Source organism: Lactuca virosa, chromosome 2 (assembly GCF_052849685.1).
Source record: "Lactuca virosa cultivar CGN04683 chromosome 2, Lactuca_virosa_CGN04683_v6, whole genome shotgun sequence".
NCBI classification, from domain to species: Eukaryota; Viridiplantae; Streptophyta; class Magnoliopsida; order Asterales; family Asteraceae; genus Lactuca; species Lactuca virosa.
In genome coordinates, this window is record NC_136427.1 from 64392885 (window position 1) to 64417995 (window position 25111).

General features: G+C 31.4%; 1 protein-coding gene across 1 annotated transcript; it reads right to left on the reverse strand.

The window, feature by feature from the left end:
• Nucleotides 1–5847: 5847 nt before the first annotated feature.
• Nucleotides 5848–21680, reverse strand: LOC145159140 (glucomannan 4-beta-mannosyltransferase 9-like). The gene is made up of 10 exons (XM_079078057.1): nt 21018–21680; nt 20825–20923; nt 19749–20001; nt 9841–9951; nt 9623–9759; nt 9426–9539; nt 9145–9344; nt 8871–9065; nt 6334–6458; nt 5848–6161 (listed from the first exon to the last, which is right to left on the reverse strand). The coding sequence occupies exons 1-10, from the start codon at nt 21345–21347 to the stop codon at nt 6076–6078; spliced, it is 1650 nt and encodes a 549-aa protein (XP_078934183.1). The 5' UTR covers nt 21348–21680; the 3' UTR covers nt 5848–6075.
• Nucleotides 21681–25111: the final 3431 nt, after the last annotated feature.

A 25111-nucleotide genomic window follows, 5' to 3' on the forward strand; every position in this document is an offset into this window, starting at 1 on the left:
AAAATATGCAAGGATCCATGAACCCGAGGGACATTTTGGTGCGACAAGGATTTGACGGTTATGCATATGATGACTCATGGTCTCGTTACCGCCCAACAACAGAATCTGGGCTGAGGAAATTTGAAGCCTTCTAAAGGGCTCCTCAGGAAAGGAAAGCTCAACAAGGGCAACAACAACAACAACAGAAAGAACAATTCCTTCTCCATGTGGCCAAGTATTGGGCCACTATGATCAACAACGCGAAAACGGTGCATGATATCCTTTCAGTTCAACAATGGCTTTTAAGATATGGAAAACACCATACAAAAGGTTCAAGAGATGGAAAATGTTGTTGGTCCTTCAAATCCTCCCCCAAACAACGAAGTCCATGATTCAAATTAAGATGGCACTACCATTGAGATCAGCTCTGCACCAACCTTTGCCTTAGATGAAAACAACATTGATGAAGTCCAACAGCCTCTCCCTTCAGATAACTTCATCATGGTTATAGATGATGAAGAGTCCAGTTGTTCACAACACTCCACCTCTAAGCTGAAACAAAAAGAAGAAGAAGAAGTTACTTCTACAAACCCGCAGTCCACCGATGTCCCCACTACACAATCTTTAATTGATCGAATTGAAGTATTGGAAACCAGAGAACAAATTACTACAGAAAGAACAATTCCAAGTAGCTCATTGAGGAAACTCACTAATGATCACAAAGAGTTTATCTACAAGGCAACGAATCTTATCGCAGTGGTGAAAGAGCTCAAGACTGAACTTCTACAAACCCTGTAGACTCAAGAAGGCAATTCCAAGTAGCTCATTAAGGAAAATCACACTGCTTATGAATCAGGGTTTTCGGTTCTTCAAGAAACAATCAAAGGGTTAAGGCGCTCCTTACCTTCCAAAGCAAGTGTTGATGAAATTCTTCGTCTCACAAAAGAAATTTATCAAACACTTTCTAACCCGGAGATTCCTACCAACAAAGTCATGTGTGCTCAAATGAAAAGACAGTTCAACACAACCTTTCAGAAACTCGATGATTTGAAGCATTAGTTTGAGGAGCAGATGGAGCCTTCTTCCTCAAAAGGGGGAAGTGATTAAGATAATGAAGGTTCATCCTCCTCAGAGCTCTTCAAAGACCCAACTCCTCAGGGTTCTCCTCGGCAACCAAATCCTCAGGATTCTCCTCAACATCCAACTCCTCGGTCTTCTCCTCAAAAACAAACTCCTCCTCACTTGTAGAATCTAGAGGAAGAGATGTCATCCTATCACACCGATGACTCCCCCGCAACAGCTCAAAAGAAACAAGACTGGAGCGCTGTGAAATTCACAGACGAGATTTGGATAGCACAAGGTTTTGATACAACCTTTGATGAAACATTAATCAACTCATGGGTAAACACTACCTGCAGACTCCTAGACTTCGATTACATTCCAGTTCTTAGATATGTTGAACCGCCTTCTGATGGCTACTGAGATATTACAATCTCTCCAAGCTCCAAATACTTCTCAGTATTCCAATCCTTTGAACTCACCATAACCGAAGACAAAAGGCTCCCCAGGGAATTTGAGCGACTGAATCTCTTTCATGCTAAACACGGTGGAAAATTCCAAGACATCTGGTCCAACGACAGACCAGAATGGGAGAAAAAAAACAAGGTCATGAATTTTATGAAGAGTGAATTATTTCAATACACTCTGTCCCGAAGAGGATGTTATTATGTAAGATCACAAGCAGACTTCGTTTTCATGAATCCTGAAGAGATCTTCCTAATTCCTCGGGTGTTCCAGCTGAAGGCAGGAAAGTATCCCAAGATGAAAGTTGCTTTTGAAAGGGCATGTGAGTTCCTTAAGACCCTTGTGTGTGATTTTGGAAAGATAGATGCAGAGATTCATCCTATTCTTGCTAACAAGTTTGATTTTCCTCCCTTTGATCATGTTCCAACTATCACTGAAGGATTTCAAGAGATAAACCTTGGTGCAACAATTTTTCCAGAGCTCGGGATGGTATACAAGAAATCTGAAGATAGTCCAAAATTCTTCATTCTAGTTACAACAATTCATCGTTTAACTAAGAAGAAACTGGAGATCACCTTGACCTCAGTGAAAAAGTCCAAACACACCTCTGAAGAAGTAAAGTTTGAAATTTCAAGGAGGATCAAATGGCTTTTTGAAGTCAGGAAGTTTTGGTAGATCATCATCAAGTTCCTCAAGATGAATCAATGAAGAAATTAGCTGAGAGGTCACTTCGGGGAAAATTTTTTAAACAAGAAAGTGAGCTTCTTCAGCTAAGATGGACCCGTAGACCTCATGCCTTGTGAACCGAAGAAGACTTACCCGGAGACTACTTTTGTCAACATGTGAACCCGAAAACATGAAGATGACCCGCAGATGAACCTTACATGAAGACTGTTATAATTTACCTTTTTACTGACTTTTCTTGTAATCATAGTATTATCCGGTGTACCATTCAAGGTCACCGAAGCCATTTGCATTATGTTATTTTATTATTTCCATGTAACTTTTGGGACTCTATAAATAGAGCTTCCCACTTCATGTATTCTTACCGCTTCAGAGCTTATCAATATAAGATTGTTTAGCTCTATATCTCAAGTTATCTTAACTAATACTTAAACTGATTCCTTCTTCACTTATGTTGTTCATCATATGCTAACTTGTGTTTACATGCAAACCATGTTACGATTCAACTAAGTGTCTACTTGTGTAATGGTTATTGATATAAACTTGTTGCTATTTACTTTCCTTACATTTCCGCAATCTAACTTATCTAACTTTTACTGTTGATCTAACAAGATCCATTGAGATTAACTTATTCTGCAATTTATTATCTCGTTACTAACTTTTATCAAGTTTTTCTCTCAACATCCTTTCTACGAAGACCTCGTAATGACGCCATGCAAAAGGATGGACGAAGTTAGGAGTAGAGCATTAAGGTTCATACGGCTCAAAGAAGATAAGGAGATCCAAAAGAGGAGCAACCCACCAAACTCATACGATCACCCTAATAGGAAGGCTGACTCCTCGGACCAAAGATCCTATAATTCAAAACAATATTCCAAACCTGATCATCATAGGGCTAATGCTCTTGAAGATCAAGGACAGTAATAATACTTTCTTAAGATTATTGACTATTGCTTTTCTGTGGATATTTCAGGTATAATATTTGCTATGTAGGATCTTGGAGACAAAGCAAGATGGCCAAGAAAGGGAGAAAAATCCACCACATGGAAAGACAAATCCAAATGCTGTTTATACCATGAAGACTTTGGTCATATCACAGAGGATTGCATAACTCTTTGGAAGGAGATCAGCTACCTCTTAGGCAAATGATACCTCAAAGTAATCCTTGGAAAAAGAAAAAAAAGATCCAAAGATAAATATCAGGATCCTCAGAAGATCCTCGACAAACCAAGATCCCCTCCTACTAACGCCAAGGTAATCAATGTGCTCTCTAGAGGATCGGACATTTGTGGTACCTCTTATTTTATAGCAAAGAGTCACGCCAAGGTGTTAAAAACAGAAAAAGAAGAAGGGTCATGGAAGAATACGTCAATCACAAACGAGAAAGAGATCACCTTCGACGAAGCAGATAGACAAGACATCCAAGATCCTCACCATGATGGATTGATGATCACTCTTTACATCACCAACCATTTCGTCAGAAGGATCCTTGTCGATGGAGGATCCTCAGTAAATATTATACTCCTAGAAGCGTTAAAAAGAATGAATATCCCGGAGTCTGAAATAGTTAGAAGATCCTCAATGTTGATTGGATTCAGCGGCGAAACCAAACACACAGTCAACGAGATGAAGCTACCTATCTACATAGAGGGGGTAAACTCTATGCAAAGTTTTTGTGTAATTGATACGTTGTTCTCTTATAATGTTATACTAGGTAGACCATGGATCCACAAAATGAAGGTTGTCTCGTCGACGTATCATCAGTGTGTGAAGATGCCCACCCTATGGGGGATAGTAAAGATCAAAGGATATCAACAAGAATCCAAAGAATGCTACAAGACTTCGATGAAATATTCAACAATACCACGACAAGCATAGCAATTAAAGCAGTGGGCACGAGATGTGCTAGAAACAGGAGAACAAGTTGTAAAGGAAGTGCCCCTGAACCATGAGGATCCTGAAGACAAAATTCTCATAGGATCCTTAATGCCTAAACAGATTGAACAATATCTAATAAAGTTCCTCAAAGTTAGAAGCAATACATTTGCATGGATGCATGAGGACATGACAGGTATAAACAAAAATATAATAACCCATCAACTTAACATTGATCCATCTTTCAGACCAATACACCAAAAGATAAGGAAGTTCGCACCAGATAGAAACCAAATTATACAATAAGAAGTAAAAAACTTCTTAAAATAGGAATGAAAAATTAGGTGAAATTCCCAAGGTGGCTAGCTAATGTGGTCGTGGTACCAAAGAAGAATGGTCAGTGGAGATGTGTGTAGATTACATCGATCTTAACAAGGCTTTTCCCAAGGATCCTTTCCATCTACCACACATAAACTCCATGATAGATGCGACAGTGGGTCATTAATTATTAACATTCATGGATGCATCTGCGGGATTCCAAAAGATCCAGATGGAACCATCCGACCAAGAGGATACAACATTCATAACTCCAATAGGTATCAATTGTTATACTGTCATGCCATTTTGTATTAAAAATGCAGGTGCAACATACCAAAGGCTAGTAAACAAGATGTTCAAAGAGAAACTGGGGGACACCATCGAAGTCTACATCGAGGACATGGTGGTCAAGTCTAAGAAAACTAAAGATTATATCAAGGATCTTGAAGAAGCCTTCGACATACTGGACGAATATAACATGAAGCTGAATCCCTCCAAGTGTCACTTTGGAATCAGATCAGGAAAATTCCTTGTATAAAAAGGCCCCTTCTCCTCCAAGAGAGGGGACCGATACTCAACATTAACCTTTATTTACACACTTTCTCGCCCTCTCATCAAAACCTAGAACTGACTTGATCGTCGGAGCATCATTCTGGGACATCCTCTCGAACGACGACTGACGATCTTGTTTCCTTTGCTGTGATTCTCAGGCCCCCTTTTTCCATCCCTCATGAAGCAGGAGACGAGTCGGAGACATATCACAACAATATATATGCATGAACATATAGACGTGCACTAATACAAGTGCATATTCATGTGCAGTTAGTCATGCCCATATGTATATACATGAACATATACATGTACTTATAATGAATCATCTATGACTTAACCATACTTGGTGTATACATTTATGCACCATTAGAAGTTCCTAAGAATTTAAACATTATAAAATTGAAAATTCAAAGAAAAAAATGAACCTTTATTTAATATTTATTCGAATAGTTATTTAAAACAGATACTCAACATTAACCTTTATTTACACACGTTCTCGCCCTCTCATCAAAACCTAGAACTGACTTAATCGTCAGAGCATCGTTCCGGAACATCCTCCCGGACGACGACTGACGATCTTGTTTCCTTTCATGTGATTCTCAGGCCCCCTTTGCCATCCCTCACGAAGCAGGAGACGAGCCGGAGACATATCACAACAATATATATATATATATATATATATATATATATATATATATATATATATATATATATATATATATATATATATATATATATAGACGTGCACTAATACAAGTGCATATTTGTCTGCAGTTATGCATGCCCATATGTATATACATGAACATATACATGTACTTATAATGAATCATCTATGACTTAACCATACTTGGTGTATACATTTATGCACCATTAGAAGTTCCTAAGCATTTAAACAATATAAAATTGGAAATTCGATGAAAAAAATGAACCTTTATTTAATATTTATTCTAATAATTATTTAAAACAAAAAAATATATAAAAATGGACATGAATACATATTGAAAAAAAGATACATAATTTGATAATTACATATAAAACCTTCTCCTTCAAATCTTACTTGAAGCCACACTTAGCGTTTTCTTCATTCCTTGTCTCTTTTTATGCTTATTTGTACTTTTCTTCTCTGTATGTAACTATCATGATTTATTTTTTGGATACCGCGAAAAATGTAACAATCAAATGAAGTTGTGTTTTCTGCAGCCGCATTGTTTTTTTGGATTCAAAAAAACCTGTAGAAATTAAATGAAGGAAATGGAAGTTTTGTTTTCCCTAATCCCATTGTATGGTGCAACTAATAAACTAAAGGATCAGGTAAGAAAGACCAAGTGAATGTCGGTCAAATGGAATTGACAAAGAATGTAATCTAAGAGTTGGGAACTTGAATACCAACATAACCCATACCCATTATGACGAACGCTATAGATTGAAGATATAGATAAATGTAGTAATAATACTTGCCAAATGCAAGATCATAACAACCAGATACAAAGAGGATAATGCCCACACAAAGCTCTAGCATAAGAATCCTGAAAGGATACAAAAAATATATATTATTAATGTGTGTGTATATATGTACATATATACAATCAAGATCAATTGAAAACCAATTTTCTTCTAGTGGATCAAATTTTATCAAGAGATATGGTTAAATCAATCATTATCCAAATTAAATCCTATTATTTAGTAACTTAATAATTACAATTAATTTTGAATTCCACTGTTTGGGAAACTAATCAATGGTTTGTATTTGGCCGTACATTCACACAGTAATGATAGTCTATACATGAACCTATATATAAGTAGAGATGTCATTATAATTGTCAAGAGTCACATTCGAAAATTAGTTTTCAATGTATATGTCCAGTGAGTAGTTATTGTCTTGAAATATATTTTAAAGATAATTTCATGTCTTGTTAGTGGGCTATTATCAGTTTTGAGAGTCATTTGAAGCATGCCATTAGATTTTGTATTATAGGTCTACTAAAGGACAATAGTATCAAAGATTTTCTAAAAGTCATTGTTTTTAAAAGAATCATGTTCATTTAAAGGAGTCTTTGATCTAGAACTTTATAAGAGCGATTATGAATTTTAAATAGCTCTGCCCATGAATTGTATGAAAACTAAAATTCATTACGTTGCTTACGGTATGAGTCAAATGAAAACCATTGGTTTTTTTGGTGGGTGATTTGTGTATTGCTTTTTAGGAATCATGTAATTTGTCATTAAGTAGGATCATTTGGTGGTTTAGAGATGGATTGATATTAATAGATTTGATAAAGAGAAGGATCATTTTATAGTAGTGATTGAATGAAGGAAGGCATAGGGTAGGATGGTTGTGAATGAAGAAAGAATTTAATAGTCCAAGAGATCTAAAATACCTGGTCAAGAAATAAAAAAGAATAAAATAGGTGATTCGCAGAAAAGGGAGTAGGGATTGTTGATATATATATATATATATATATATATATATATATATATATATATATATATATATATATATATATATATATATGCAGTAAAGATGATGAGAGCATTTAAAGATGAAAAATGAGAGTTTTGTGATGATTTTCCAATGAAATATAATTAATGATATTGTATTTGTTTAATCGATATTGCACTAGTGTGGAGTGTTTACTATGGAATTAATTGTAGGTTAAGAATTGAAGGGTTGGGTCATTGATGGCATAGGTGGTGGGGTTATGGTTAATGGCAGAAACCTCCGCCTCTTACCTTCGGAAACCACCGACTTTAGAGTGCAGTTCATTGAGTTCAAGGATGGAAACCTCCGCCTCTTAACTCAAATACTTTCGTTGAGTTGGTTCAGAAATGTTTGACGGATTCTCCACAAGTTGTGTCTTCAAGACATCGGTCTCAATCCAGATTTCTGCTTTAGGGTTTAGGTTTGATCACTGAAGTTCTAGGTATTCCGTCACCACTAGGATTTCAGATCTTGATTTTGATTCTTACTATAGTTTTTTCGACTCCATTAGAACACATCTCGCTATCAGTTTGTTAATAAAAACCCAAATATTGATTTCAATTTGGTAAAAAGGAACACATGCGTCATCTTGTTATGTATGTACTGTTTCACCTTCATACCACCAATCATTATCATCTTTAGATAATGGGACCGACGATTGAGGTTAGAATAAGAGGAATGGGTTTTTATGTCAAGGTGGTTACGATAATTTTTTTTTTATCATGGTGTTCTTGCTGAGAATAGATTCATGGTGATGTGGGCAATAGATTCTCGTCGGAAACCTACCCATATAGGTTTATTTTTTATGTCATGGGTGCTTTTTGTTTTGGTCATCTACAAAACTAAGGGCCAATATGAATGTTTGACTTTCAAATTACATCTTCATGGAGTGTTGATCGTGTTTTTGGGTAAATGATCGAATGCAATGACGGTGGAGAAAAAAAGGTGAATGAGAATTGGGGTATTAAGCAAAATTCTTTGTCAAATGGATGTACTCCCACGGTGAAGATGAAGTTGGTTTTGATTGTTTGTAGATGGTGGTGGAAGTAGGCAGACGATGGTAGTAGCACTAGTCGGATGGTGGTGGTAGATTCTTTGTATCGGTGGTAGTGGTCTTAAATGTTAAGAGATAAATAAGGGAAAAGGTATAGGATATAAGGGTATTTTTATCATTTCATAAACATTTAACAAAATTTTGTTAGCAAAGTTGGTCACAAGGACAATTGATATCTTAAGTTTTATCGAAAGGGACTACTAAATGAAAGGTTTGCTCCAAATGGACTATCTATGCAAAAATTAACTCTAATAAGAACTATATTAGAGAAAAACTGAAAATAATTAGGACTATTTCTGAAATTTTGAGCTATATATATATATATATATATATATATATATATATATATAATGATTCTTTAGTTTAGTCATCCATATAAAATTTACTATTATTAAGATTGTGCACCTTTCACTTAGTTTGAAGCCTAGTCTTCCATGTTGCCTGGTTACAGTTTTAGCCTTGGAAGCACCCCCATGCTTCTCAGTGACAACCCATTCATTCACTCTTTGAGCCTCCAAAATTCCGATGAATGTAGCCTTGGTTCGATGGAGGGCCATGACATTCTCAAAGACTATCCAAAATACCACCAAATAAAAAGACCTGTAAGGTAAGAATAAAAATGGAAGTAAGAACAACCATAGCCTTTTAGAAAGGGTACTACGAATTATAGAATGAAAACCTTGGAGTTCCAACAGCATTCAGAATGGTTATGACGGTTGGGATATAAATCGTACCCCAAGTCGGAACCTCGACTTCAGGTATCCACACACTCGCAGGAATTACAACACAATAGAGCACGAAAGTAACAATATGAGCCACTATCTTTCTTACAAAGAAGAAACTATATATCACATGTAGCTTCTTCCACAATGTAACTTTCTGAATAAAGTAGTAAGATATTCACAACAATATCCATTGAGAGAACTAATCAGTTGCGGAACTAATGGAAAACAATATTACCTCATTTATCATGATCTCGTAAATCATTTTCCTGAAGAGGTTTGCTGGACCGCAAGACCATCGATGTTGTTGGTAACGATATGCTTTCAATGAACTAGGCAATTCGTTCTTAACCTATGTATCAAACATAAAGATGTATTTAACACAAAGCATGGTTGTATTATGTCGTAAGTCATAAGATTTTAATCTTTCTTTACCTTTATTGAACCAAGGTATAAGAACTTCCAACCTTTAAGACTAGCTCTAACTGCTAGATCCATATCCTCCACTGTGGTACGATCTTTCCATCCTCCAGCCTCGTTAAGTGCTGCCATTCGCCAAACTCCAGCAGTCCCTACGAAAACGTAGGAGATTAAACTTGGTTTTAAAACCATACATATGGTGCTTTGAAATCCTATAACACCTTTTTAATTACCATTGAAGCCAAAAAATGCATGTGTAGAAGAACCAACTTCTTGCTCCACTTTGAAGTGGTAGTTAAGTGACATCTCTTGCATTCTTGTCATTAAGCATTCATCAGAGTTCACTAAAACATCATAGCATCATAAACTGTATTAACTTTTATGCGTTGATATCAGTTTCTTGGAACTTTATATAATTGATACATAACTATAAAATGTTGGAATATGTTGACTAGAAGATTTCAACATAAGATAACCAAAAGTTGAAACACACTAATAAATAAACGTAAGCAGCAAAACATTAGTTTCAAATATTCACATTTATTATAATAGAAGACTAATAGTATTTGAATTCCAATGGTTATTTTTTTTCAATAAGAATGAAACGATAATTTGACTTTCTAGCAAGTACAAAGATAATGAATGGAATTCAATTTATCTTCCTTATCTTATAAATGATAAAATTATTGAAATAGAGATTTTGGTGGATTTTATTGGAATCCAAATTTGTTGATTTGTTAATTTCTCCATATCCCTTCGGATCCCTTCGACATACACATACGTATTAAGGATGAGAGGGAATAGAACTCAGCCCTACAAGTAATGGTATTATGATAAATATCTCCTTAACTTACTAGAGCTAAAGAGTAAGAAAGGGCGTGTCTCTCAAAAGAAATTGCTCTGCATCCTCCTTAACTTATAATGTTAGATTCATCAATCTTCTATAGGTTTATAAATTGCTCTTCATCTGCTTGGCTTTTTTGTTTTAATATATTTTGTTGTTAAAAATTTATTTATTTGTTGAAATATAATTATGTATTGAACCATAAAAAAACATTTTTTCTGTAAAGTCTACTCATAATAAAATTGAAAATAAGATTTTGACAGAAGTTGTTACTTGTTTACGAAACTAAAGATAAACTTTAAATTATCAGACATATTGATAAAAAAATTTAACAAACATAATCAATATAGTTCTTTTATAAAATAAGATTTATGGTAATTATTTTTGACAACTATATATATTTGATGAGAAATTAAATATCGTTCTACTTTCCTTCTGACATATCTTTTAATCTATTTGAAATGATGACAAATATATTAAAATATTATTAATCTTATCTAAATACGACACATGTCACCGTTTCACATATGTAGAATGATAAATAAGAAGAAAATATATGAGGATATTTAAATTCTCATATTTGATACTAGGTGTAAGACTCATGTACTACATGGGTTAATTAAAAAGTTAAATTTAAAAGTCTAAATATTTAAAAACTTTGGATTTATAAGAAAATAAGAAAAATAATGAATTATTAAAATTGAATTTTCTTTTAAATTTAAATAAATAAACAAAATAAACTAGTGAGCTTTAATTTAGGAATTTTGAAATAAAAAGTTAAATCCATTATTGAAACTGATATTCATTTATTAATACATTTATTGTAATTATTATTACATTAAAATATTATGTGGAATTTATTAAAATAGAAAAAACCATAAAATGATAGGTGGAAAAGAAAATTAATTCAAAGTAATCACAAAATGACATTTGACAAATTGAATGAGAGTGTGACAAGTGGCAAAAAAAACCTTCATTTATTAAAGTTGATTGACCTACTCATTTTAATGACACTGATTTAGAATATGAACAAATAGTTTAAAAGTGTTACTAGACTCATTTTAAAGTAATGATATTATGATAAATATCTCCTTAACTTACTAGAGTTAAAGAGTAAGAAAGGGTGTGTCTCTCATAAGAAATTGCTCTGCATCCTCCTTAACTTATAATGTTAGATTCATCAATCTTCTATAGGTTTATAAATTGCTCTTCATCTGCTTGGCTTTTTTGTTTTAATATATTTTGTTGTTAAAAATTTATTTATTTGTTGAAATATAATTATGTATTGAACCATAAAAAACATTTTTTCTGTAAAGTCTACTCATAATAAAATTGAAAATAAGATTTTGACAGAAGTTGTTACTTTTTATGAAACTAAAGATAAACTTTAAATTATTGGACATATTGATAATCTTTTTTAACAAACATAATCAATGTTCTTTTATAAAATAAGATTTATGGTAATTATTTTTGACAACTATATATATTTGATGAGAATTTAAATATTGTTCTACTTTCCTTTCGATATATCTTTTAATCTATTTGAAATGATGACAAATATATTAAAATATTATTAATCTTATCTAAATACGACACATGTCACCATTTCACATACGTAGAAAGATAAATAAGAAGAAAATATATGAGGATATTTAATTTCTCATATTTGATACTAGGTGTAAGACTCATGTATTACATGGGTTAATTAAAAAAAGTAAATATAAAAGTTTAAATATTTAAGAACTTTGGATTTACAAGAAAATAAGAAAAATAATGAATTATTAAAATTGAATTTTCTTTTAAATTTAAATAAATAAACAAAATAAACTAATGAGCTTTAATTTAGGAATTTTGAAATAAAAAGTTAAATCCATTAATGAAACTGATATTCATTTATTAATACATTTATTGTAATTATTATTACATTAAAATATTATGTGGAATTTACTAAAATAGAAAAAACCATAAAATGATAGGTGGAAAAGAAAATTAATTCAAAGTAATCACAAAATGACATTTGACAAATTGAATGAGAGTGTGACAAGTGGCAAAAAAAAACCTTCATTTATTAAAGTTGATTGACCTACTCATTTTAATGATACTGATTTAGAATATGAACAAATAGTTTAAAAGTGTTACTAGACTCATTTTAAAGTAATGGTATTATGATAAATATCTCCTTAACTTACTAGAGTTAAAGAGTAAGAAAAGGTGTGTCTCTCATAAGAAATTGCTGTGCATCCTCCTTAACTTATAATGTTAGATACGTCAATCTTCTATAGGATTATAAATTGCTCTTCATCCTGCTTGGCTTTTTTGTTTTAATATATTTTGTTGTTAAAAAATTTATTTATTTGTTGAAATATAATTATGTATTAGACCATAAAAAACATTTTTTTCTGTAAAGTCTACTCATAATAATATTGAAAATAAGATTTTGACAGAAGTTGTTACTTGTTCATGAAACTAAAGATAAACTTTAAATTATCAGACATATTGATAATTTTTTTAACAAACATAATCAATATAGTTCTTTTATAAAATTAGATTTATGGTATTATTTTTGACAACTAAATATATGTGATGAGAAATTAAATACCGTTCTACTTTCCTTCCGACATATCTTTTAATTTATTTGAAATGATGACAAATATATTAAAATATTATTAATCTTATCTAAATACGACACATGTCACAATTTCATATACGTAGAAAGATAAATAAGAAGAAAATATATGAGGATATTTAATTTCTCATATTTGATACTAGGTGTAAGACTCATGTATTATATGAGTTAATTAAAAAAAATTAAATATAAAAGTTTAAATATTTAAGAACTTTGGATTTATAAGAAAGTAAGAAAAATAATGAATTATTAAAATTGATTTTTTTTAATTTAAATAAATAAACAAAATAAACTAATGAGCTTTAATTTAGGAATTTTGAAATAAAAAATTAAATCCATTAATGAAACTGATATTAATTTATTAATACATTTATTGTAATTATTATTACATTAAAATATTATGTGAAATTTATTAAAATAGAAAAAACCATAAAATGACATATGGAAAAAAAAATTAATTCAAAATAACCACAAAATGACATTTGAAAAATTGAATGAAAGTTTAACAAGTGGCAAAAAAGAAAAAACATTCATTTATTAAAGTTGATTGAACTACTCATTTTAATGACACTGATTTAGAATATGAACAAATAATTTAAAAGTGTTACTAGACTTTTATTTATTATGTATCGACAATAAAATATAAAATATAAAATATAATTATACTATTGTTGTGCAGTACTTAGCAAGTAGAGGTGCACATAAGTCAAGATTTGAAAACGATCCTAATCGAATCAAAATCAGATCAGTTTTTTTTATTAATGTACGAACTGGTTTGATTTTGGAAGAAAAAACTATATCCTTAGCAACCGGTTTGGGGAAACCGGTTTTCCGGATTATTTGATTATTATTTTCTTCCCTTTGAATTCATACCAAAAACCAAGTGTAGAGGGATATATGGTAATTTATGTGTAGAGGGGAATTATGGACAAAAACTTGCCACATTGGATCACCAACACCAGAGATAAAACATTTAATTTTGAACCACAATTTTTTTGTATTTGATCATCGTATTTTTTTTTTTCATAAAAACAAATTACGTCTTTTTTTTGTTAAACAACACGTGAAATATGAAAACATGTTGGAACTATTTATATAGATGAACTTGACATCCCATGGAAAAATTAAATAAAATCGGTACTAAACGTGCGAGGTCCTATCCACATCATCTTTTTTTTTTTTTTTTTTTTTTACTATTAAAAGATTAAAACAAATCTTAGAGATCTAAAAAAACATAATTTAAAAAATATATATAAGCTTTCACTTACGTATAATTTTTTTTTATTAATAATAATACAAACTTAGATAATGAGATCAACTTTCATTAGATACTATTTTGGCTGGAATTCTACTTCCAGATAATTTAAAAAGTAAAGAAAATGTTAGTTATAATTTTCTTTTATATAAAAGACATATTTAGACATTAAAACAATAATAAATTCTGTGAGAACTTGGACGAGAACTTTAGAAAATTCTTAGATGCAAATTACTATAAGGCCATATGCTATACTCTCCACGACAACGGTCGTGGAGAGCTTCCAGATCGATCACCACCACCCACCACAAAGCCATAGAGTACCCTCCACGACCACGAACAGAAGAACGAAGAGAGAGAGAGAGAGAGAGAGACAGAGGAAGAAGAAGAAGAACTGAGAGAAGAAGAAGCCCTGATTGGGCGTTGTCGATCGTCTTCCCCACCACAAACCACCACGAAAACGCCCGACCACGGTAGGCTGGGGTGGTGTGCACGAACAACACTCGTGGCCACGTAGACCACGAGCCTCTTCGTCGTTGGTATACCAGAAGGCCTAAGTTCTAACGGTATATCGTATAGATCTACCATTCCATGTGATGAATGAAAGTGGCAGTTACAATAATCCAGTGAACACTACACCTTGTGATATGCGATTGTTCACGAGTGAACTAATCTCCATGCATCACTTTTTTCCTATTTTTTCTTCTTTTTTTCTTTTATAAATTATTATTAAAACATACTTTTTTTAAAAAATTATAAAAAAAATATATCAAATGGTTTTAAAATTTTTAAAAATAAAGTATACTATTGATATATTATTTATAAATATTTGAACATTAAAAATATGTTTCTTCTATTTTATCCTTTACCTATTTAATGATTCACATGTATAATATATATATATATATATATATATATATATATATATATATATATATATATATATATATATATATATATATATATTCATCTTATCCTTTGATTTTGACTCAATCTAATAATTAGGAGGATATGGTTTTGACTCAATCTAATAATTAGGAAGATAAGTAAAAATATTTAGTAGGAAGAAATTAAATATTTATTTTAAATGACAAGAGTAGGAGATCCAAAGGTGACTAGGTTAGCATTCTATAGGATGATGAGATAATGGTAAAAAGAAAATAAGTGGGTGATAAATTGATAAAAGAAAAAAAAAAGTGAAAGGAGATGATAGAACCCGTTAGTTCATATAGATACTTGAATATTTTATAATATTTATTTGGTACTTTTTAAATTAAGTGTATCGTTTCGGTAGTGTAGTTGTTAACTTAGAATACTACTATTTAGTAATTAAGACATTTAGAAAACAACACGTGAAGCATCAAATCATGTCGCAACTAATTATAAATATTTTTTAAATGATTATACGAGGACCAATGGAAAAATAAATTCAATTGGTATTAAGAAATTCATACTTTTAAAAATTTAAATAAACTTTTAGAAAGTCATATCATTAAAAAGCCATGCTCTTAAAGAATCAATAAACTATTGTTTTATGTATAGTTTTTTCGAAATTAATTACAATACAAAGTTGGAATGAGATAAACCTTGGTTATAACTTATAATTTTATTTATATAAAGAGGCATTTAAATATTTATAATTAAAAGTATTTATATTCGTATTCTATTTACCTCTCCCCGCTAGCATATGGGGGACTCGGACGGGAGGTTTGTAGAAACTGAGCGAAAATTTATCTAAAATATAATATATAGATGTTATAATTTGGTAAAATTGAATTTAAAAAAAAAATCATTAATATTCTTTAAATTTTCTAGTTCTTAAATTATTTATCATTTATCAATGTTATTGATTAGTCAATTTCATGAAATATTTGAACATTTAGAAAATAAGATAAATTAAAAAGTTATAAAAATAATTAAAAATAAGATACTAATATGACAGTCAACTTATATGTTCACAGTTGAATGCATTAGAACCTATGTACAAGATAAACTAAGGTTTATTTTCCCTTCTAGTGGCAAAATAAAAAATTACTTATATATTCTGAAAAAAAAATACTAAGAAATAAATGATAATAAGTTATTAATTAATGAATATGTCTATTCACATATTTATTCAGTGATGGACAGTGTCTCTTTTGTATTTTTAATATTTTTATTTGTTTAAAAATAATAACAAATGTAACAAATTTATCAATTATTTTATGATTAAAAAATTGTTAAAAAATATTTCTGCAAAAACATATTAGCTCTATTATTTATTGATAAATTCTATTGTATTTTTTAAGTTTCAAAGATTGTTTTTGCAAAAAAAAATATTATAAAAAATTTAAAAGCTTTATAGTTTATAAATATATCTTAATATAGATATTAATAATTGAAATTGTTTCTCATTTTATAGTTCGATTAGGGGTGTTAATTGTTTTAATTTTCACTATTTTCTCAAAAAATATTATTATCCCAAAAGTATATTCTATTATCTAATAATAATATACTTATTGATATAAATAATATAATTTCTATTTTTATGTTTTCATGAGAATTATCATTATTATTTAAATCATTTATGGTATGTCTCTTTCTCTTTTATCCATGAACCCGAACTTGATGAACATGAGGGCACAAGATTCCATCGACCTGCATGCTCTCCTTATGGCAATCTTGGTGCGAACGAAAGTCCAGATCTCTATTCTTCTAACAATCTTGATGTGATGATATATATATATATATATATATATATATATATATATATATATATATATATATATAAGAGTTGGCCCTACATAATTGTTTATTTGCTTACCAAGCCATTGTGGCAAGCTCTACCGGTTCAATTAGGATTTTTGATTTGACTTCTTATAAAAACAACTACCTATCCAAATAAAATACGATCGATTATCTACCTAAGAAGATAAAGAGTCCTGAATACGATAAATTGTCATAAATAGGATTGAACTATGTAACATTGCAAAGACATAATGATATAAAGTCAGGATAACCCAACCCTCCGAATAGGACATGGGAGTCTACCTTCATTTGACTATCTGTAGGGGAATCTCCACTCACAAATTTCCATAATATCCTTCCTTTACCCCATCATGGGAGTTTATAAAGAGATCTAGAGGCTCGCTCGAAAAGGTTACTATAATATACATTTTAATTTAACTATACTCTAATAGTCACTAGACTAACTATAGTTGTTCGTAATGTTGTTACCGAAACCTTTACTCTAACTGAAACTCTTCATTCTCTAGTGCTCTAGGACTTGCACTCCCTAAAACATTGCCATGTAGTTAGGTAAGGAAATCAATCTAGAAATATAGGAATGAATGGGGATCCTTATTAATATCAAGATGAAGAAAATAGAATGAAGTATATTACTTTTTTCTTACTCAATTGACGTATACCGAGAAAATGAAATGTAACAAGATTGATGGTAGAGGAGTACATGTTCCTAAAAGTGATAATTCACTTGCCCCTTGTCCATAAGGACCTCATGGCATACAATTGAAATGAGTCCCACAAGATAGTCGCCCCTTTCTCTCATTTTACAACCTCGTAGATTGATGAAAGAAGGTATTTTACAGAACGGGACAGTGAAGGGCCACGAAGTAGATAACATGCAAGTGATTCTCAACCCTTATTCTCTCAGTCAAGCAGTAGCCTCCCCCTCCCCCCCCCCCCCCCCCTCCCGCTATTCTCACGAAGTAGTATATATATATATATATATATATATATATATATATATATATATATATATATATATATATATATATATATAGGAGTTGGCACCTACATAATTGTTTATGTGCTTACGAAGCCATCTTGGCAAGTTCTACTCGTTCAATTATGATTTTTGACTTGACTTCTTATAAAAACAACTACCTATCCAAATAAAATATGATCGATTATCTACCTAAGAAGATACGAAGATAGAGAGTCTCAAATACGATAAATTGTCACAAGTAGGGTTGCACTATGTAACATTGCAAAGACATAATGATATAGAGTCGGGATATCTCAAACCTCCGAATAGGACATGATAGTCTCCATTCATTTGACTATCTGTAGGGGAATCTCCAATCACCAATTTCCATAATATCCTTCCATTTACCCCAACATGGGAGTTTATAAGAGATCCAGAGGCTCGCTCGAAAATATTGCTATAATATACCTTTTAATTTAACTATACTCTAATAGTCACTAGACTAACTATAATAGTTCGTCTGAATGCTCTTACTGAAATCATTAACTAAAATCATTACTCTTCATTCTCTAGTGCTCTATGAATTGTGCTCCCGAAAGCATTGCCATGTAGCTAGGTAGGGCAATCAATCCAAAACTATAGGAATGAATGGGGATCCTTATTACTATCTAGATGAAGAAAATAGAATGAAATATAGAATTTTTTCTTACTCAATTGATCTATAATACGAGATAATGAAATATAGCAAGATTGATGGAAGATGGTTGCATGCACCTAAAAGTGATAATTCACTTGCCCCTGGTCCATAAGGACCTTATGGCGTAAAACTGAAATGAGTCCCACAAGATTGTCGCCCCCTTTCTCTCTATTTACAATCTCGTAGATGGACAAAAGAAGGTAAGTTACAGAACGAGACAGTAAAGGGTCACGAAGTAGATAGCATGCAAGAGCTTCTTAACCCCTATTATCGGGTTCGTAGAGTCGTGCTTCCCGTTTAACTACAACGGAGGAACCGCGCACACCAGACGACCACGGGTGATAACGCAATCTTCGTACAACAAATCCACTTTCAAGTTGACTTATTTGCTCGACCAATCGTCATAATTTGTATGAGAGACCATAAGGGACTAATATCTTAATAGCATTACATTATGGAAGCTCTATACCCAAAACTTATAAACTTACAATCAAATTAGAAAAACAAATCTTAAATTTTAAAAACTCTCATTATGATTTTTTTTATTCAGGTATTCTTTGTGTGGAATAGTAAATAATTCACTATTTTTGTTTGATACTTTTAATAATTTTATTTTATAGTTAATTAATAATTTACTAATGTTATGAAATTAAACCGTATACCAGATTGTTGCAAAACCTTTTTAAAAATGTATATATACATAACACCGATAAAAGATTTTGTTTGTTGCGTAAATTGATAAAATAATAGTAAAAGTTTGAAACATTGATGCATAAATTGCTAAGTACTATAAAGCTTATTGAGTAAATAAATCATCAATCCTTTATTTTACGAACTTTTATATATAATAATTAAGTTTTTATGGATTAGTTTAAGCTTTTAAGGTATCCATCATGTACCACTAATACGTAGATAGATTTTTATCAGTTAATATAGTATAACACTGAATATTAAGTGTTGATCGAAGAAAACACATAAAACAAAAAAAGATCAAGTTTCATAGGAATGTTTACCGAACTTCCAACGAGCTTGAACAAGACCAAGCTCAGAGTTATGATGAAGAAACGGGATAGTTTTCCAAAGAAAATCAGGTTCAGGTTGGAAATCGGCATCAAAAATAGCTACATAATCGCATTCATTGGCATACTGATGCTTTAGACCCTCTTTAAGTGCCCCAGCTTTGTATCCTTTTCGATTGTCCCTCACTTGATAGTGTATATTTGTGCCTTTACTTGCCCATTTTTCACATTCCACTTTCACCATATCCTATTCCACCAAATTGAACAAATCTCGTTATCCGAGTGTAATTCTAAATTATATGTAAATGGTTGCTTTTAATTTTCATAAAAGAACATATAAAAACCACATAAATAATTGTTTATGCAATGACGTTTACCTATCTTTATTCCACCTTATACAATATATCTTGTTTTTTAGACTAAAACATACAACCACCTTTTATTTTAGAAACAAAATATACAACCACTTTTGAACTTTTTTTTTATTATTTTGAAGAAAAGAGGAAAAAAAATCAAAGAATCTTTGTGATTTGTGCCCATTTATGTGAAAACCTCATATTTCCAAACTCATAGTAATAAACAAATGTTATAGGTTATAACATAACTTTTCTTTATTGAAGGCATTACATGCTATTAATGCCAACTTGTGTCAAAAACCAAGATAAAACATTTTACTTTTATTTTTGGTATATAACGGGTGATTGTAGAGCGGATAAGATGGTCCTTGAAACAGAATGGATAATAAAATACAATTATTTATATGTATCTTTACCGACGCAATTACAGTTCACATATGCAGGTGCTTACGTGTAATTTCCATGGCGTAATATAAAAAAAAGTAAATTTACCATTTTTATTTTATCTTAAAAAACATGCTGCTGTTAACAACATAGTCAGCTTATAAAATTACTAAATCTTACATAAAAAAACAATGAAAATGAAAATATTTAATCTGTAAAATGAAAAAAATATCGTTTTTTTTTATATTATCTACACCATGCTATAAATTAACAAAAAAAAATGGAGTTATTTGCATGTTTTAGAAAATTCGTTTGTATTGAATTATCTACCTTAATGACAGGATCTGTTGAATCATCAAGAACTTGAATTACAATACGATCAGAAGGCCATGAAAGCCCACATGCAGCTCCAATTGAAAGCTGATAAACCTGTGTACATAATAAAATACATTAAAAACAATACCAAACACAAAATCCAAAAAAAAAAAAAAAAAAAAAAAACAGAGCAATCGTGAAAACAAACCTCTCGTTCATTGAACATTGGAACTTGAATAAGAACAAGAGGATAAACAGAGCTCCCCAATTCAACATCATCTTTAAATTCCTCCCATTTGTAACGTTTTTCTGTCTTCCTCCCAAACAAACAATTGAATCCAACCACCACAGACATATAAACCTTCTCTACGAACAACATTATCGACATTGCAAGAGAAACATACATCAATATTCTCAGCAATGGCGCCAAAACTGGGACTCTGAATTGGACCCAGATCTCGATTATTTTCCCAATGATGTCATCTCCACCACTAGTAAACGATTCTAGTGTAACTCCGATTGCAGAAAGCTTCCCCATTTTCACTGGTTTTCTTGTTTGTAAATGAATAAAAACAAGAATCTGTAAAGAGTGAAAACAGAGGATGATGATGCTCTGTTGTTTTTACTGTTTCTAGGCTTGATTTCAACTGTAAAAAGACAAAAATGTGGACTTTAAAGAAAACCCATTTGATTTAGAACTGAAAAGACAGTTCCGTTTATGGGATTATAAAGATTTGTTAAGCAAAGATTATGTGGAAAGTTTTGAGCTTCTGTAATGAATAATGAGTACAAAACAGCTCTCCACTCCCAACAATGGAAAGTTAGTTGGAATGGTGAGAAGACGGGGAAAGAGGCATGGGACATGTGTTTATAAAGATAGAATGTTTTGGTTTTTAGGAAAATACAAATTGTGCTCTTTTATATATATATATATATATATATATATATATATATATATATATATATATATATATATATATATATTAATGACATGGACCTACGATTTCAAATCACTTAATGAGTTGGGTTTTTACTTATTTATTTTATTTTTTTTAACCGGCAAATCTACTACTAAACTAACAACACCTATTACACTTATATCCACGACGGGACTTGAACCATCGACTTTAAAGAGGGAGGGCACCACCTGATACCGCTGGGCTACAAGCCCTTTGGTGGGTTTTTACTTATTAGTTGATGAAAAGTTCATCTCTTGTTTCATTGGGACTTTATAAAAGTTATATTATATGATAGTGATAGATCGCGAATTTGCATTAACATATGGATAGATCTTAATTGTAGAAAAAAAGTAGAAAAACATGGGTTTTAACTATTTGACACATGAGGATTATTTGTTTTCTGTACTAATTCCATCGAGTGATGATCTTGACATGTTCACAAATAAAGGATGGGGGTTCATCCTGTTCATTTATATTTCGACTATTGAATTAGGTGTTGTTTGGGGAGTAATATAGTAGGGTGATGTTGGATAATCATATTCCTTATGGATCGTGTAAGTTTATTTTTGAGCTAATATTTTCATCTTATGTTTGGGTGGGTTACAAAAAATTCAATTTAGGATAATCCAAAAGGACAGGGTGGGTTCCAGAAAATCCAGTTTAGGATAATCTAAAAGGACACTTGTGTATCTAATCACAAAAACACAAAGCCAAATCATCAGAGAATTTTGAGTTCGTTCAAGAAGAAGAAGAGATAAGAAGTGTTTCTTATACGAATCAAAAGAGGAACTATATATATACATGACAAATTAGGGTTGTTATCTTCTAAATTAGTTAGGAGAATCTCGAAATTAATGACATAATCAATGGTTTCCAAAACTAACAAGATTAGTCAATCTTACCATAAACACCCACTAGAATTTGGTGGTTAGTGGGACCACCGCAAGGGCTTTGCCCCTTGGACCCCACTAAGGACGCTGCCCTAGGATTCTGCAATGGGCGCGACCCACTTGACTGTCAGATTAAAGTGACTAAGTTCATAACTAAATTGGTATATACTTGTAATTAAAAGAAAAATCGTTTTTAGTTTGCCCTCATAACCAGAAATAGCTAGAAATGATATTAGGATGTAGAGAAAAACGATTTGTCGATATATTATATGATTAATATATTAATTGGAAATAAATAGATGATATGTTAATTTATTATGTGATTAATAAATTAATATAAGATCAACAGTAAAACAATTTTTTTGATGCTTTATATGATTAATAAATTAATAGGAAATCAATAAGAAATAATTAATTATTAATCAGAATTAATCTAGAATTAATTTGGGATTAATTGAAATTAATTAAAGATAGAAATGGTGAATTGTAATTGCTCAACAGTTGAATAACATATGCAATTCAGGAAAGGTCTATGGCATCGACATTTTTGAGCTCTTTAGAGTTTCCAAAAGACTCTTAGTGGCAAATAAGGAAATGATTTGAACTAAGATTAAATTTATTATTTAATCAATTCAAATCTGAATTTGTCTGCAAGTTACATAAACTATAAATAGGACCCATTGACTCATTATTTTTATGCACAACCTTTCTAAGAGGCTTATGAACACAAATTCTTTCTCCTTCCTTCTTCTCCTATTCATTCTAGAGTTTGTAGGGTTTTAGATACGATCCATTAGAGGTATCATACTCTTGGTGCTTACTTTCAAAAGTTCAAGGAATTGTTCACAATAACAATTGAAAAGGTATGTTATCCTAAACTTATGATTTTTGATTATAACCTAGGGTTCTAGAAGTTTCATAGTATGTTGCTATCAATTGTAAAGACATAGATCCTTAGGTTGTATGTAGGGTTGTAAATGTGACATCTCCAAATTCACAGTCATTTTAAAAATTTTATTTATGCTTATTTGAAAATCAGAGTATTCATTTTTAAAGAATAATATTGTGGAATTTGTTTCCAGAAAACATGATAAATATATTATCAAAGCATTTCCGAAGAAATGTATTTTGTTTATATTAAAACTTTGGGATGTCATCGTCAATACAGAAACATAAGTATAGACAGACCTTACATTCATTTACACTAGTGATTTATATCTCCTTTAGTTATCTACCCTAAGAATCATCTATCATTCACTCATTCATTTATAAGGATTGTCCTAAGGAATAGGTACAAAGTCCATCACTGCTAGAGTTTATTTAAGAGGCACTAAGTCAATAGTTTCCGATGTTATTTGTTAGGCACTTAGTCCATAGCTGCCAGGGTTTATCTCTTTTATTGACAATATTATTTTAGGGAGTCCACCCACAATACATGTCAATGGGTTTGTAGAGTACATCTGGTGAACACATCGTTCCTAACACCTACAGGTTGCGAGCCTGCTAGTGTTCCACTAGACTATCTAGAATAGTCTGTGGTTGTCATCTATACTCTGCTAGATGATTGGGCCATCGCTTGGGTTATCGCTTCTCATCATCTTTCACCTCTCATCATCTATATCATCTTTCATCTCTCATCTCATCTCATCTTTAATCTACGCATCTTTACCCATCATAATTATAGGTATAATATACGTATACAGTTTAAATCGAATAAAGCATGTATATTTTGTTCATCCAGCATAGATATCAAGAACACAGATAATATGCACACATAACACGTAATTTATATTAAATACTTCATATATATGTGTAAGATGAAAGTAACTATGCAATCACTTGTTAAAGTGATGATTCCAAACTCAGGCAGCGCTTCGCTTCTAACAATTCTATTTTCCTTCGGCGAAACGAAAAATTGTTTGCGATCGGGTTATCATCAGATGCACGTTAGTAAGCGAGATATATACCTAAGACAACATTCATGACACTCTATGGACAATATGAGTTCTTAGTGATTCCGTTCTAACTGACGAATGCTCCAATGGTTTTTACGGACCAAAGGAATTAGATATGTCGACCATTTTGGACAATTTTTTCGTTGTTTTCATCGTTGACATGTTGGTGTATTCTCGAGTGTCGAAGATCGTCGGAGAAATCCTAGACAAATTTCGGTGGAAGAAACTGTATGCAAAGTTCTTGAAGTGTGAATTCTGGTTGAGGGAGGTCTAGTTCCTTGGATACATAGTTGGGTCAGATGGGATTAAGGTGGACCACACAAACATTAAAGTGGTTAAGACGTGGTTGGTACCGAAGACTCCTACTAATATTTGGAGTTTCTTGGGTTTGGTAGGTTATTACCGAATTTTCATTAAAAATATATCCAAGACTGCAAAACCACTGATCAAAATGAAGAGGAAAGAATAACCATTTGTTTGGATCAAGAAGAGGGATGA